This window comes from Micromesistius poutassou, assembly GCF_964030765.1.
Source record: "Micromesistius poutassou genome assembly, chromosome: 14".
NCBI lineage: Eukaryota > Metazoa > Chordata > Actinopteri > Gadiformes > Gadidae > Micromesistius > Micromesistius poutassou.
Genome location: NC_140284.1, coordinates 8,577,545 through 8,591,840, shown reverse-complemented (window position 1 = coordinate 8,591,840; position 14,296 = coordinate 8,577,545). Strand labels below are relative to the sequence as shown.

The following is a 14,296-nucleotide window of genomic DNA, read 5'->3' as shown; positions in this document are numbered from 1 at the left end:
GTTGCAATGTCTTCGATGGAGCAAGTTTGTTTTTTTACCCTGCACAGATGGGTGATTTGAAACACCCCCACGTTTCAATGATTCGGTGAATTCGTATTCCCTCCTATGCAAATCTGGAACATTGCATCTCTGGGATGCAGGCACGGTCGTCCCTGTCTGGTCTGCGTGTGGGGAAACCCTACAATGAAACCCGTCTCAGGGCACCGAGGCTTTGTGCTCTGCTGTAGCCCAGCAGCGGCCAGCCAAGATTGAATTATTGACACCCGTTCAACATGGGACACGAATGGTGAACCTGATTCGGCATCATCGTTTTATTAATGCGATTTCAATGTGGCGCGGAGATTGAGACCTTCCGAGCATCTCTTCATTAAACCCCCGACAGCCAGGGCGCGATGCGGGAGTATAAAGTAGTGGTCCTGGGCAGCGGTGGGGTCGGGAAATCCGCCCTCACGGTGCAGTTCGTCACCGGGACCTTCATCGAGAAGTACGACCCCACCATAGAGGACTTCTACCGCAAGGAGATCGAGGTGGACTCGTCGCCCTCGGTGCTGGAGATCCTGGACACCGCCGGGACGGAGCAGTTCGCCTCCATGCGGGACCTCTACATCAAGAACGGCCAGGGCTTCATCCTGGTGTACAGCCTCGTCAACCAGCAGAGCTTCCAGGACATCAAACCCATGAGGGACCAGATCATCCGAGTGAAACGGTCAGTAGTCGCACCATCATGGGGGAGGATGATGTCAAAGTTTACCATCGGGATATTGGTATGGTTCTTATAACATGCTGGCGTAAAGAGTCAGGCCAGGATAGGGTAAGGGCCGTGTCCTCAACTGTCTACACGGAGATGTGTTCTCCTTCTTCAAGGGTAGGCTTTTCCCAGTCCTCGTCCTATTTGGGCTTTAGAGTAGACCACAATCACACTTCTTTAAACACAACGACATAAACTGCGGTTACAGGATCTAAACCAGATCTAACATCCAATCAGTAACCAGCTTCCGACTACCTCGTATGATCTCCAATGCATCACAGGCTCCTACATCTCTGTAGTGCTATGCTAATTGACCAGACACCAATTGGCTCTGGACAGTCCGGATCAAAGAGCAGATCAAGGGGTCCAGCTCAAATCTACCACGGTGAAGCCCCTCTGATGGTGGCTGACATGACAGTGCCCTGGGTGAACTGCATGCTGTCTTATTAATGCTGCTGTGAGCTCCACATTGTTTAGATGGTTGCAACCTCTTGGAAGCCTGACCAGTGTGCTCATAGTAGCCAAGATTCAGTGCAACAGCCAGGGCAGCTCTGTGGCAACGGGGCTATGAAGGCACTGCTGCAGCATTCAGAGGCACTTCCCCCGGTTTGGGGAAATTATCTACGCTTCTGTTGGCCGAATGGTTTCTAGTAAAGCAGAAGAAATGAGGCCATGCTTTTGTAATTAACGAGAGCAAGCTGTCACCCAGCCGCCGATCACGGAGGGGTTGCATGGTGGTGTGTGATGCGCTCCGATGATCTAACGATGAGGTCACTACTGGGGGGGGGGGGGGGGCAGGCGGATACACACTGAGAGGTTAGCTAAGGGTGGGAGTAGGACTACCCCATTGTCCTCCTGTCCTATTATTGGAGTTCCCTCGCTGCAGGCGAATCCCCCCCCCCCCCCCCCCCAGACACAATAACAACCACAAACCGAGGACTATCTATCACAGCTGAGATTCTGTCGATGCTTTAATGTTGTAATACTAATACTGGAGTTTGTATTATGTAACACTGAGGGAGCAGCCATCCATTCATGCATGCATCCATCCATTCATTCATTCAGTCATTCATTCATTCATTCATTCATCCATCCTCGGTGTCAGGGATTGTGTCTGAGGGCTGACTGCACAGTCTGCTCCTCCAGAGATACCAGGCGGCTCTTTGAGGAAGCTCTCACTGCATTCAACAAACAAATCTTATGTTAGAGCTAATTATTAGACTACAAATGAGATCAGATCCTCATTGCTCAGCAAAGCGTCAATCGAAAAAACTGAATATTCATTGAGTTTGCGCCGTATTGGTTAAACGCTCTGTAACTATTGACGCATTCTAATTCCTCCTCGACAAAGACACATTTGAGCCATTCTCAAAGCCCCTTCTTATCCTCTGTCCCTCCTCCGAGCCGTTCCAGTGTGGCCGCCGTTGTTTGTGTGCTAATTGAATCCAGCGCTGCTGTCCGGCGTACAGCCTTCATAAACCCAGCCCATAAATCCACGGTATGGATGAAGGAATGAGGTCAACGGGTTTCCACCCTCCAATAGCCTGGGAGGAAGGACAGGGAGACGAGACTAGGTGCCTGACCTCTTCCTACTAAACTGTGAATGGAAATGGACTGCGTTTATACAGCGCTTTTCTAACCAGTGGACTCTTAAAGCGCTTTACAATGTTGCCTAACATTCACTCATTCATGCAAACATTCACACATGGACGGCGCGGCAGTCAGGGTTAGGTCGGTGCCTTGCTCAGGGACACCTGGACAGCTAGGAGGAGCCAGGAATTTAACTAGCAACCTTCCGATTAGTGTGTGTGTGTGTGTGTGTGTGTGTGTGTGTGTGTGTGTGTGTGTGTGTGTGTGTGTGTGTGTGTGTGTGTGTGTGTGTGTGTGTGTGTGTGTGTGTGTGTGTGTGTGTGTGTGTGTGTGTGTCACACGTCCCTGCATGCATTCTTCAGATGAATCGCTCCACGTTTACAGCACGTAATCATAATGAAAACCAAATCACGTATAACTGAAAAAAAACACCTAATAGATGGGACCGTTAGAAGCGGCAGAAAAAACAGCAGAACCCTGATTATGAAGCGTTGGGAACTGATGATCCAGAACTATGAGACCTGCTGGGTTGAATAATGTTTCAGAGCGGGCCACTGAAACAAACACAATTTTTGCCGCGCAATCATTGCAGATGTCAGCATTCCATCGCAGGCAGTCTTCGCCTGGTGGTTATTCCCCAAGTCATGGTAGATTTCCCACATGCGTAACGGCGAATGACTTTCATCAAAAATAGGATACTGGCTATAGTATACAATGCTGCATATGAGTAAAATACACTTAATAAAAGGCTGCATTAAAAGGCATGTTAATGCATAATAGGAGACTTAATTAAGCAAACTTAATTAGGTCTAAAATGCTACCTGATACAAAGCCATCGTTAGACTGCAAATAAACATGTCTACTTAGTTCTTAGTTCTTTTTATTCCAATTATGCAGCGGTTATGTCTTTAGGGGTCCTTTAGGATCTCTTAGGGCTGTTCCTTTTAGTCTCTTCCTCTTTTTATCACCCAGCTGGAAGGAGGCAGAGCAGAGATCCGCTTTTGAATGGATGAGCTGCCGCTTGTAATTTTGCAAGACGTGGTGTGCACACCAAAAACACAGTTTAGGTTCTGCTGATACGATGTGATATCATTTACTGGAGCTCTCCATCATTCGCCTTGTTACTGTTTCATAGGGTGGAGGAGCAGCACCTGTTGGGGTTTGTGGCTCCAGGACGAGGGGTTTGGGGGGTTGTGTGACTCCAGTAGTGGCCAGTCTTGGCTGGGAGTCGTCCTTTTTCCAGCACGTGACATAACGTGATTAATAGGTCAACGCCGGGTTTGCATTAATTCACGCATTGTGTGTGGAAGGTGTGACGAATTGTTATGAATTAGGTTGTCCCGGCTACACAACCATCGGAGCAACTGCATGTTTTTTTCTCGTTGGCCACAATTATGCTCACAGCCAGTGTTACTAATCCGGACAGCGTGTCCAATACTTGGGAGATAAAGGAATATTGTATCGTCCCACACCCAGCACTAGAGCTCTGTCGCATTGTCCTCCAGCCTCCCAGTACCCTGCAGCCACCACTGACCGGACACAACCATGCTTCCAATTTTCCCAGATGTCCGCGCCAAAATGAAGAATAACTAGCGCAACCCCTCGTACACGAGAGATAGCGGCTTTCACATGGTTAATAATAGATGAGCTATGTGAAAGATGCTTTCTCCTACTGTAAGCAGTAGACTCTCCTCTCTCTTACGCATCCTTGGGTGAAATAAGTGTGGTGAGTAGGTCGTAAGAATGATAACACGAGCTGGCAAGGAAAATAAACAAATGCATACTGCATGAACTTCTTTTCGAAGATTTCGTAACTTTCAGAAAGCTCCGTAAAATAATGCGAATACTGCGTGTGATTGGTCAGAAAACACAAGGCTGGTGTGATTTGTTTTGATTCATACCACAGCGTTTCTAAATGCTTCATCCCGATTGGCCAACAACATTCTATGGGTGTGTTTTTTAATAACAGGGAACTTCTGCATTTTAACCGTTCTGAATCAATACGCTACCCTAACCCTAACCTCTACCAACAAAACAGCCAAATACAACCTTCGACCAGATGAAAAAAAAGTAGTATACAATAGCGATAAATACAATAGCGATACATATGGAAGTAACTAATATCTCATACTGGTGGTAACTGTGGCATAAGCAGAATAAAACCACTCTGGGAGGTGTCGGAAAATAATGTACTTTGGCATCACCACCCCTGTCGTACATTATCTTCCGATAACGGGACACCATATCACAACCGGATATTTCCACCACTTCCCCTCCAGTATAAAATATTCAGCAAAGAACATCTTCGGTCTCGACCAGCCGGAGATAAGTCAACTTCTTTCTAAGTATGCTGCCCACTTCAGATCCCCAACTCCTCTACCCTACGGTGCCAACCTACCCCCCAACCTACCCCCCCCCCCCCCCCCACACACACACACACACACACACACACACACACACACACACACACACACACACACACACACACACACACACACACACACACACACACACACACACACACACACACACACACCTATCCACCACGGTGTTGCTGTCACATGGCTACACACGGCTCTGCCCTGGGTCCAGAAATGTCATTCGCATTGTGAACTCTGTCAGGTCCCATCAGCGTCTGCGCTCTAGAGTCCTAGACGGGCATTAGCTCCGAGGCCAAGGGTGTGCAGGATTAGCGACCTGTGCGCCCCGCGCCGGCACCTCATCATGACTACATGAGCAGTTGGAGCTGCGCAGGTGATGTGTTATGACAGCTACCTCGGCAAGATAGTAGCTGTTTCACATTAGGACGGTCGATCGATAGCACATGGAGAGGAATTTGTGAAATGTGTTGTCGAGAGAAGAAAGGAACTGTGTGCGCATTGGCATCGGTATAGTGTTCTGGTTAATATTATGAACATGTCTTTGTGTTATGAGTTATGGCAGTTTATGCAAAGGGGTTTAACACCGGTGCCATTGAAGACCGTACAGACTTTAACGGACCACATGTTGTTTATAAGATAGCAGTTCACCTGTAGTACAGGACCTTCTGATAAGGAACAGGTTAGAGTTAGTTAGGGTTAGCCTTACCCTAACTAACCCTAACCCTAACCGTATCATCCTCGCTTTAATTGACCACATGTTGTGTAGGAGATAGCAGTTCACCTGTACTGGACCTTCTTATAAGGAAATGGGTTAGGGTTACCCTAACCCTAACTAACCCTAACCTGATATTTATTTAGAGATTTTGATTTTTTAATGTGACCTTTTACTTAATAGTCATGTTAAATGGTTTTGTCTGTATATTATTTCACAAACCATAAATTACAAAGCATGTTGGTTGTCGATGAACTGCTTTCAAAATAGCTGGCGTTTCATTCCAGGCCCACGGGGCCCTCACAATTTCAAGATACGAATCAGTATTCCTTCAGTGTGTGTGCGTGTGTGTTAGTGTGTGTGCATACATGTCTTATATTTTCTTGTGATTTATTGAGTTACTCAAGCACTGCAATTACACAGGCCACACAGTGTGGTGGAGAACGACGTTCCACGTCTGTTTCATTACGAGCGCATGCACATGACCGCTTGTCCTGCTGTTACTGTCACCAGTGGAAGGCTGGGGTCGGCGGCCATAATGGAGAAAGTGGACATTCCTGTGAAACAGAACGTCAGTGATAAAATGACACACTACACTAAAGTCACTTTTAGTCGGTTGGTAAACGCAGTGGAGAGCAAGCTTTAAGATTAATCGAGGGGAAAAAACAAAGGAGAAGGAGCGAAAGCCAGCAGGGAATACGTTTTCATGTTTCACGTGAAGTTCCCATTAATGATGATGTGTTGTTAAAGAGTGATTTAGTTAAACGGTTGATTGCAAAGATATGGGCCCACCAATAATTGTTCTGCCTCAAATCAATTTTGCTTGACTGAATTCATGTCTCATTTGTTAACTTTTTTGTGCAGTATTTCTTCTTGTACTTGGCTTGCTGTCGTTTATGAAAAATAAATGTTTAGTAAGTGGGTTTGACATTCACTCAATTCCTATTTACCCACCCATGTTTTTTAATCTAGAAAATTCATAAACCAGAATATACAGTCAATAGGAAGGCAATCCCAAAAACAAGTTAATTGTGTATTGACAACACAATAGCGTGTGTGCGACCAGCCGTTGTGTTAAACCATGACCTTGAAGTTTGAATCCCAACGAGCAGAACAGTCTTGTCGCAATGCCCTCGTGGTTCTGCACTCGACCCGTTTGACTGTTCTGCTCAAACAACCCCGATCTCTGCTTCTGTCCTCTTTGTACTCAGAGGGAGCTTGTATGTCCTTCTCTGGATCGGCCAAATGGGCTCACCTGAGTCATAGAGCAGCAGCAGCCTCTTCTCACAGACCGCCCCTACGGCAGGAACCGATAGAAACCATTTATCTCTCCTCCTGAAGGCTCCAGAGGCAATATGCGGACCATTCCAGGTTGACAGATTGCCAAGTCCTGCCAGATGTCCAACATCCTTCGTGCGTTGAGCCGATTCATTCCTTAAACGCACTGAAAGAGTTATGGAAATAATGATAATAATACCATCATATTTCCACATATCCAGTCTTGTAAAGTTTGTATATGTCAGAGAGTTTATCACGTTATACGAAGACGATGTTAAGATGTTAATTTATAATAAAATAATCGGAGGTTTGATGCCTATTGCACTGGCAATATGATGTTATAATAATAATAATATACAATAACAACAATAAAAACCGTAATATTGCATCAATATATTGCCCTGTGGCTATTTGGGGTGGTTGACTCTCAAATACAGAAGATACCTTGGACTGGACATCCCTGGAGCAGCAGATGGTCCAGAGACTCTCGTGTAACCACCAAGACCTTCTCTGCACCCCACACACCCCACACCACCTCACGCACCTCACCCCACCCCACCCCACACATCCCACCTCACACACCACTCACCACACCCTACACCCCACCCCACCTCACACACAACCCACACCCCACTCACCCCACTCTGGCCTCAGCGAGGCCTTCATCAGTTGACATAGCATGCATTATAGATTAGCTGTGTCTGGCCGAGCTGAGATGGGTGTTTGAACTGAGCGTGCTCCAGTGCACGCATACCGCATACCGCATACCCCAGACAGCGCTAGCTTAGCGCCTCATTGTGCCGGGGCCCCCCCCGCTCTGCCGCGGCCACGCCCACACAGGCCTGAGCTGGCAGTCTGGCGGCTGAGGCCGGAGGTCTGAGGCTGGGCTACGCAGCAGCGCGGCCCCCCCACCGGGGCGGGGCGCACCGTGTGTTCGGTGTGATAGTCCACACCCTCGGCGTCCTTGCAGCACATCTGTCGTTGTTTTTCTTTCCCCCCCTCCTGTACCTAGCATGTGCGGCTCCCTGCTTGGCCCCACAGGGCCCTCCCGCTGCCCCCACCTCCTGGGACCACAGGGTCCCCTTCCTCTGATTAAAGTTATTTATAGAGCCGCTCGTTTGGTGCCAGATGACAATTTCTCCTCCTTCCTGCTTTTCGGGTTTTAGTTTTTTCTGCGTGAGTTGGATTCCCGTTGTGTTTGTGTAGTCGTTATGCTGACTCAACCCATTGCTGTTATATTATTTATATATTATGAACAGAACGCATGAGGAACGGGGGGGGAGAGGCTATGGTGGGAGTAATGGGAGTGGTGGGAGGGAGGGTGGGTGCCCCATAGACACGGCTTTGGGGACGTGTTTATCTCCCTGTGTGATTTGTATCGTGACTCCAGGGGCGATGGGCTCGACTTGCCGTCCTTTTGGGAGAGATACGCCCAGGAGTGGACCACCATGGCTTCACACCACGACCCCCCGCGGCCTTTAATAAACAGCCCTGGCTAAATTTAGAAAAGACCAGACTTTCAAAGCTTCCCATCGAAATACGGGAATGTAGTAAAAGGTCCAAGTTGCCTCGCAGCTCACGCTGAGGAAATGCGGTCTGGATAGTTCTCAGCAGAACTTGTGGCTTTTGACGTATGCCTATTTAAGGTCGGGAATGCAGTGACTGGGCTGTAGGTGAAGCAACGTCCAAACACAGGAGCACAGCGAACCGTTTAGTTAAACCATCGGTCGTCTGTACACTTCCATAGGCCGAGACGCAGGTCCGTTAAGCAGTGGTTAAGACATCACTATAGGCTCTCTGCGGATCTTTAATTCATGAGTAAATCAACGTAGGTCCAACATGCCCATGCAAGTTTGATGAGGGGCTGTGCAAAATGTAGCCTTACCAGATATTACACTCATCCCTACTGAGTGTACTCTGTAGAGATGAGCAATGCTATGTCGTTGTTGTTGTTGTATTTGTATTTGAGTTTCACTCAACCGCAAGTGTTGTGAATGGATAGGTTAAATGTTCAGCACATCTACTGTTATCCTGTATCTTTGTTGTATACGGGGAATGGGTTAACCTGGCAATTATAAATGCTTTGCACTTGGTTCTATAAACATCCTTACTGTACCGACAGCGATATATTGTTGTTTCTTTCTTCAGACAAATGTACTTATGTACTTATTGTATTGTAAGTCGCTTTGGATAAAAGCAACAACACTACTCCATGTAGTACACTCACTTGACGCTTAAACTCGAGAGAAATGTGACATGTCTGTCTTCCCCCAAACTTTCTTCTCTTCTCTTTCTCAAACAAGTGAATAATTGAGCAGCATGAATATTTGACGCCGCGCCGACAGGCCATCAGAAGCTCTAACGAGACAGATAGGTGTCTGACCCGGATCTATTGATCACTCTGCTCCCAGACAACAGCGCTCCGACACACGCCGTCGGACTCACGTCGGACACGTCAAACCACGACAGCCCAGCCGCGAGGACCCGTCGGGTGCTTTTTGATCAGGCAACATGTCTAGACGGCCTGCCAGTGGAAACTCAGAGCGTTAAAATACACAGGCTGTCAGCGTGTCACTCCTGGAGACCCTTAGCAAGGCTATATATAACACCACACACACACGCACAGACACACACACACACACACACACACACACACACACACACACACACACACACACACACACACACACACACACACACACACACACACACACACACACAGATGCACAAACAGCAAGTATACAGTATATTCAACTAGTTTGTGTATAATAGTAATGAACTGCCTGGAGATTTAAGCAAAAGAAATTACAAGTTCAAAGGATTCCGACCACATCCTGTCCTTGGTGGGAGGGGCCGCAGTGGATTGCTCACTTCCTGTCTCCCACTGGGTCATGTCCCAGACGGGTGCGTCGTGCTGATATTTCGGGCGAGTAGATGGGCCAGAGTGATTCCACTGTGGCCCTGGCTGGTCTGAGTGGTTGCGTTCACACTCACAAGTTCTCACCTGAAACCCTTTCAGTATTCTCATTCTGTAGTACGGTGGTCCTGAAGGGCAAAACACAACAGCAAATCAGAAAACACAACAGCATTAGACAGACTCAAACTAATGCTCCTAATTCTGTTGTGTTCTGTGATTTTCTGTTGTGCATTCTGATTGCGCCCCTTGCCCACATATACAGACACGCAAACTCTACCATACCCGAGTGCATAAACTCCACTATTTACTATCTTTTTAAGTTTTTGAACTGACCACAGAACCGTCTCCCTGGGTCGTTTATTTGTTTATAGTTTCGTGGACCCCTTTGATTAACTGTACAGTAAAAGAAGCAGCTGTAGCCTGTTTGGCTCATTTCTAGCTGTAGTCCCCCGTCGTACTCCTGTGTGTCATGGTGTCGTCCCATTCCTCCCTGCTCACCCTGGTTCTGGTCCCGTGTGTCCGCAGGTACGAGAAGGTGCCGGTGATCCTGGTGGGGAACAAGGTGGACCTGGAGAGCGAGCGGGAGGTGTCGGCCAGCGAGGGCCAGGCGCTGGCCGAGGAGTGGGGCTGTCCCTTCATGGAGACGTCGGCCAAGAGCAAGACCATGGTGGACGAGCTGTTCGCCGAGATCGTCCGGCAGATGGACTACGCCGCCCAGCCCGACAAGGACGACCCCTGCTGCTCCTCCTGCAATATACAATAGCCCCGCCTTCCCGCCCCCTCTCGCCCATCAACACACAGAGATGGACGCACACACAAACACACACACACACACACACACACACACACATACACACACACACTCGTGCACAAACACTTGCATACTTGAGTGCGTGAACTCGGAGAAGCTGACTGAACTCTGAACGACCAAAAACAGACACACTAACTCACGGTTGAACACTCTGGGTCTGAACTCTTTGGTGCATACAAATAAGTGATTATTAATATGAATAATATGAATCATTATGATGATGATGATGATGATGATAATAATAGTAACGATGACATGTCAATAATGAATAGATTGTGAATGAGTTTGTTGGGAGAGAAAATGCTAGAAGAAAAAAAAAGAGTAAAACGTACACACGCCTTATGTTGCTCTGAGTGAGTATTTTTTGTTGGGGCGGGGGGGGGGGGGGGGTTCCTGTCATCAAGAGAGAAGGGTCACGGAATTACATCAAGGTGACCCCGCAATAAGCTAACGGAAATATTTACCTTGAAGGTTATTTTTTAAGGATTTCTGATTATGTTTTTGTTTTATTTCATTTTACCCGTTTGTTTTTATTTTAAATGGAAAAACGAGGGACCCAATTTCACACAGGCACCCGTGTTGTCACACACACACACACACACACACACACACACACACACACACACACACACACACACACACACACACACACACACACACACAGCGCGGTGCCTGCAGTGGGCAGGGCCCGTGTTTAAAACATTGATGAGTCTTTGATTTGTCTTCACGGTTCCTTTAACGTCTGCCAGCCTCCTCTGGCGGAGAGCACGAGGGGGTGGATTGTACCAATCACACGGGGAGCCCAGGAGAGATGTCGAGAGAGTGCGATCATTTTATAGGCTTTTTACTTTCATGTAAGAGTTTAGAGACAAAAGCGAGGGATGAGGGTGTCAAGGGGATTTCACAGCAGTGCGGTTATATCGCCGTGGTTCTCCAGCGTTGGGAATCCAGTGGTCGAGAGAGAGAGAGAGAGGGAACTTTTATATATCACACAACACGTCATGTTTTTATTATTTTCGTTTTTTTTTGGGGGGGGGAAAGCTGTGACAGCAGATTTCTTGACGTAACAACCCTCTGGGGTTTCTACAGAAACAATCTTCAGAACCGACCGCCTTACTCTTATTTTGAAGGAGCGCTGGCATTCCCATTAAGAGCCGCCGACTGCTGTCATATTTTCAATTTAGTTTCCCCTCCGGTTTTACAGAAACAAACGGGCTGCTAGGGTTTCTAAAGTCCCAGTCTTCATTTATTTATTCCGAGTATTCAAATTGATATGAGCCAAATGAAATGGTGAAAGCCAAAGTGGCAAAAACAATAAGTGGTAGTGTACATATTTTCTATTGAAAAGTGCCAGTTTGTGTGAAGACACATAGACTCAGAACACGTGGAATCATCAACTGTATGCATGGCTAGTTAAACAAAACAAAAATGACTTCCTTGTTTGAGATTACTATAGGCTGTGGAAAACGTGCAAAGAACCAAACACAACCCACGTATGACTCTGGACGCTGTCTGACCTGTCCATCATGTTGCCCCGCCCTCCCTCTGACCTGTCCGTCACGTTGCCCCCCCCCCCCCCCCCCCTCCCGAGTTACCATTTCCATCCTTGATTTTCTATTTTTTTTATGTGACCATTTAATCTTTATCCCCCTCCCTCAATAGATGGTGACACTGTTTAATTTGACACCTAAACAATAAACAATAAACGTTTAACACTGGACTCAGAGATGTCTTTCAACGTTTTGTGACGTGAGTAGATGACATCGTAATGTTCAATTGTTTTTAATGTTGATGATTGTGATTCAACGAGGTGCATGGTGACTTCACAACGATTCCTGTGCAGTGAGACCATGCTCTTATCTAAACTGTCTACGGTTCAGTTCATAGACATAGAAACTGGCACTCTTCTCTCTAATACTATACTCTCCACACATAGGTTGAGCGTGTGTTACAGTCAAACTGCTCCCGTGTCCGATGTGATGATGTACAGACTGGGAGGACTGGGACCAACAGTCCAACCCCCACCCTGATCCACTAACCCCCCCCCCCCCATTCCACCCACCTGACTGACAGACTGACAGACAGTACAGTCCTCATAATGCATGAAGACCTCCCCTGCTCCCCAGTGGACTAGGGGAGCTCTGCGGGGGGGGGCTCTCACTTCATGCTTTGTTCTGCATACGTCTGTTCCATCTGGGGTGCAGAAAGGACAATCCCCAGGTTAGTATTTGACCCATAAGGCGTGCAGATCAAGAAGGCGTGTATCTGATACTGTGTATGTGTCTCCGGAACAAATAGAGCAGTCACAGTGGAAGGAAAGAGCTTGGGGAACACACTGCTTGTGTCTTCTGCAACAATAAGGTGTTCAGTTAATACGATGCCATGGCTGTTGATGACATCACAAATACAGTGGGAGTCTAACGGAAGTCTGATAAAGACTGTTCACCAAGTCATTCATATCGTAATAATGTCATCATCGACACACACCTATTTGTACACAGTCTGAGCGGGAAGGCGTTTGGTAATGAAGGATTAATTCTGTGTTGAAGAGAGCGATAAATCAAAGTTTGGGCTGAGAAGTGAAATGATGGCGCCAGCTGTGTTGGATGTCTCTCCTATCTGAGATCCACCTGGCCAATGAAGAACATCTAAATCGTTGATGCCAAGCATTTTATTGGAGGAAAAACACAACACAGAGGTGTGTGTGTGTGTGTGTGTGTGTGTGTGTCATAGAGTGAGAAAGAGCATGCATATGTCTGTGTGCATGGTGTTTGTGTCTGTGTTTGTGCTTGGAAGGGTGTGTGTGTTCCTGTATGTGAGAGCATGTGTACATATGTGTGTGTGTGTGTGTGTGTGTGTGTGTGTGTGTGTGTGTATGTGTATGTGTGTGCACCTGCTTATGTTGATATGTGCCTGGGTCTGTGTGTGTGTATGTCGCTGTGTGTGCGTGTCTCTGTCTCTATGTATGTATGTGTTTCTGTCTGTGTCTGTGTGTGTGTCTCTGTCTCTGTATGTGTGTGTCTTTGTCTCCATGTGTGTGTCTCTGTCTGTGTGTGTGTGTGTGTGTGTGTGTGTGTGTGAGAGAGTGTCTGTGTATCAGTGTCTCTGTGTATCAGTGTCTCTGTTTTTTTCTCTGTCTCTGTGTGTGTTTGTTTGTGTGTGTGTGTGTGTGTCTCTGTCTGGCTCTCTGTATGTATGTATGTATGTATGTGTGTGTATGTGTCTGTGTCTGTGTCTGGGGGGGGGGGGGGGGGGTATCAGCCTGGTTAGCCCGCCGGTGAGGCGTCTCGTGGGGGTTATTAGGTGCCGCCGCTGGCCTCCTCCTCACTGCTCCACACGCCGCTATCCTTACCATCAGCAGAAAGGAGCGGGAACATCGGAAACGGATGGGGAAGACCGGACACCCCGTACCTAATGAGCACAAATTGATAACCACAGACTCTTCACTCCCAGGTTTTTACACCCCTGTTCTCCACAGAGAGAGAGAGAGAGAGAGAGAGAGAATATATATTACACTGTATATATTGCTCCCAAGGTGTTTATTTATCCACCAATAAAGCCAATGTCCGACAGTAGGGATTGGATCTCATTTGGCTTTTTTGGAAGAGCCAAATGATCCAATCCCTACTGTCTGACTCTGCTCTTCCAAACGTATCGTTACTTGTTACCGTGTTCCTGCACCAGCATAACCATGTGTGTGTGTATGTGTGTGTGTGTGTGCGTGTGTGTGTGTGTGTGTGTGTGTGCGTGTGCATGTGCGTGTGTGTGTGTGTGTGTGTCTCTGTGCGCGTGTTCCTTCTCCTGCAGCAGAACGTGAACCCCAGAGGGATCCGGCCGCGCTCCAACACAACTCGGCCGC

The 14,296-nt window shown here is 47.5% G+C and overlaps 1 protein-coding gene across 1 annotated transcript; it reads left to right on the top strand.

Moving 5' to 3' along the window:
* Positions 1-392: 392 nt before the first annotated feature.
* LOC311358050 (ras-related protein Rap-2a) lies at positions 393-10,625 on the top strand (the record flags this gene model as incomplete). The annotated part of the gene is made up of 2 exons (XM_084478041.1): positions 393-706; positions 10,152-10,625. The coding sequence occupies 2 exons, from the start codon at positions 393-395 to the stop codon at positions 10,387-10,389; spliced, it is 552 nt and encodes a 183-aa protein (XP_084334167.1). The 3' UTR covers positions 10,390-10,625.
* Between the last annotated feature and the right edge of the window lie 3,671 nt (positions 10,626-14,296).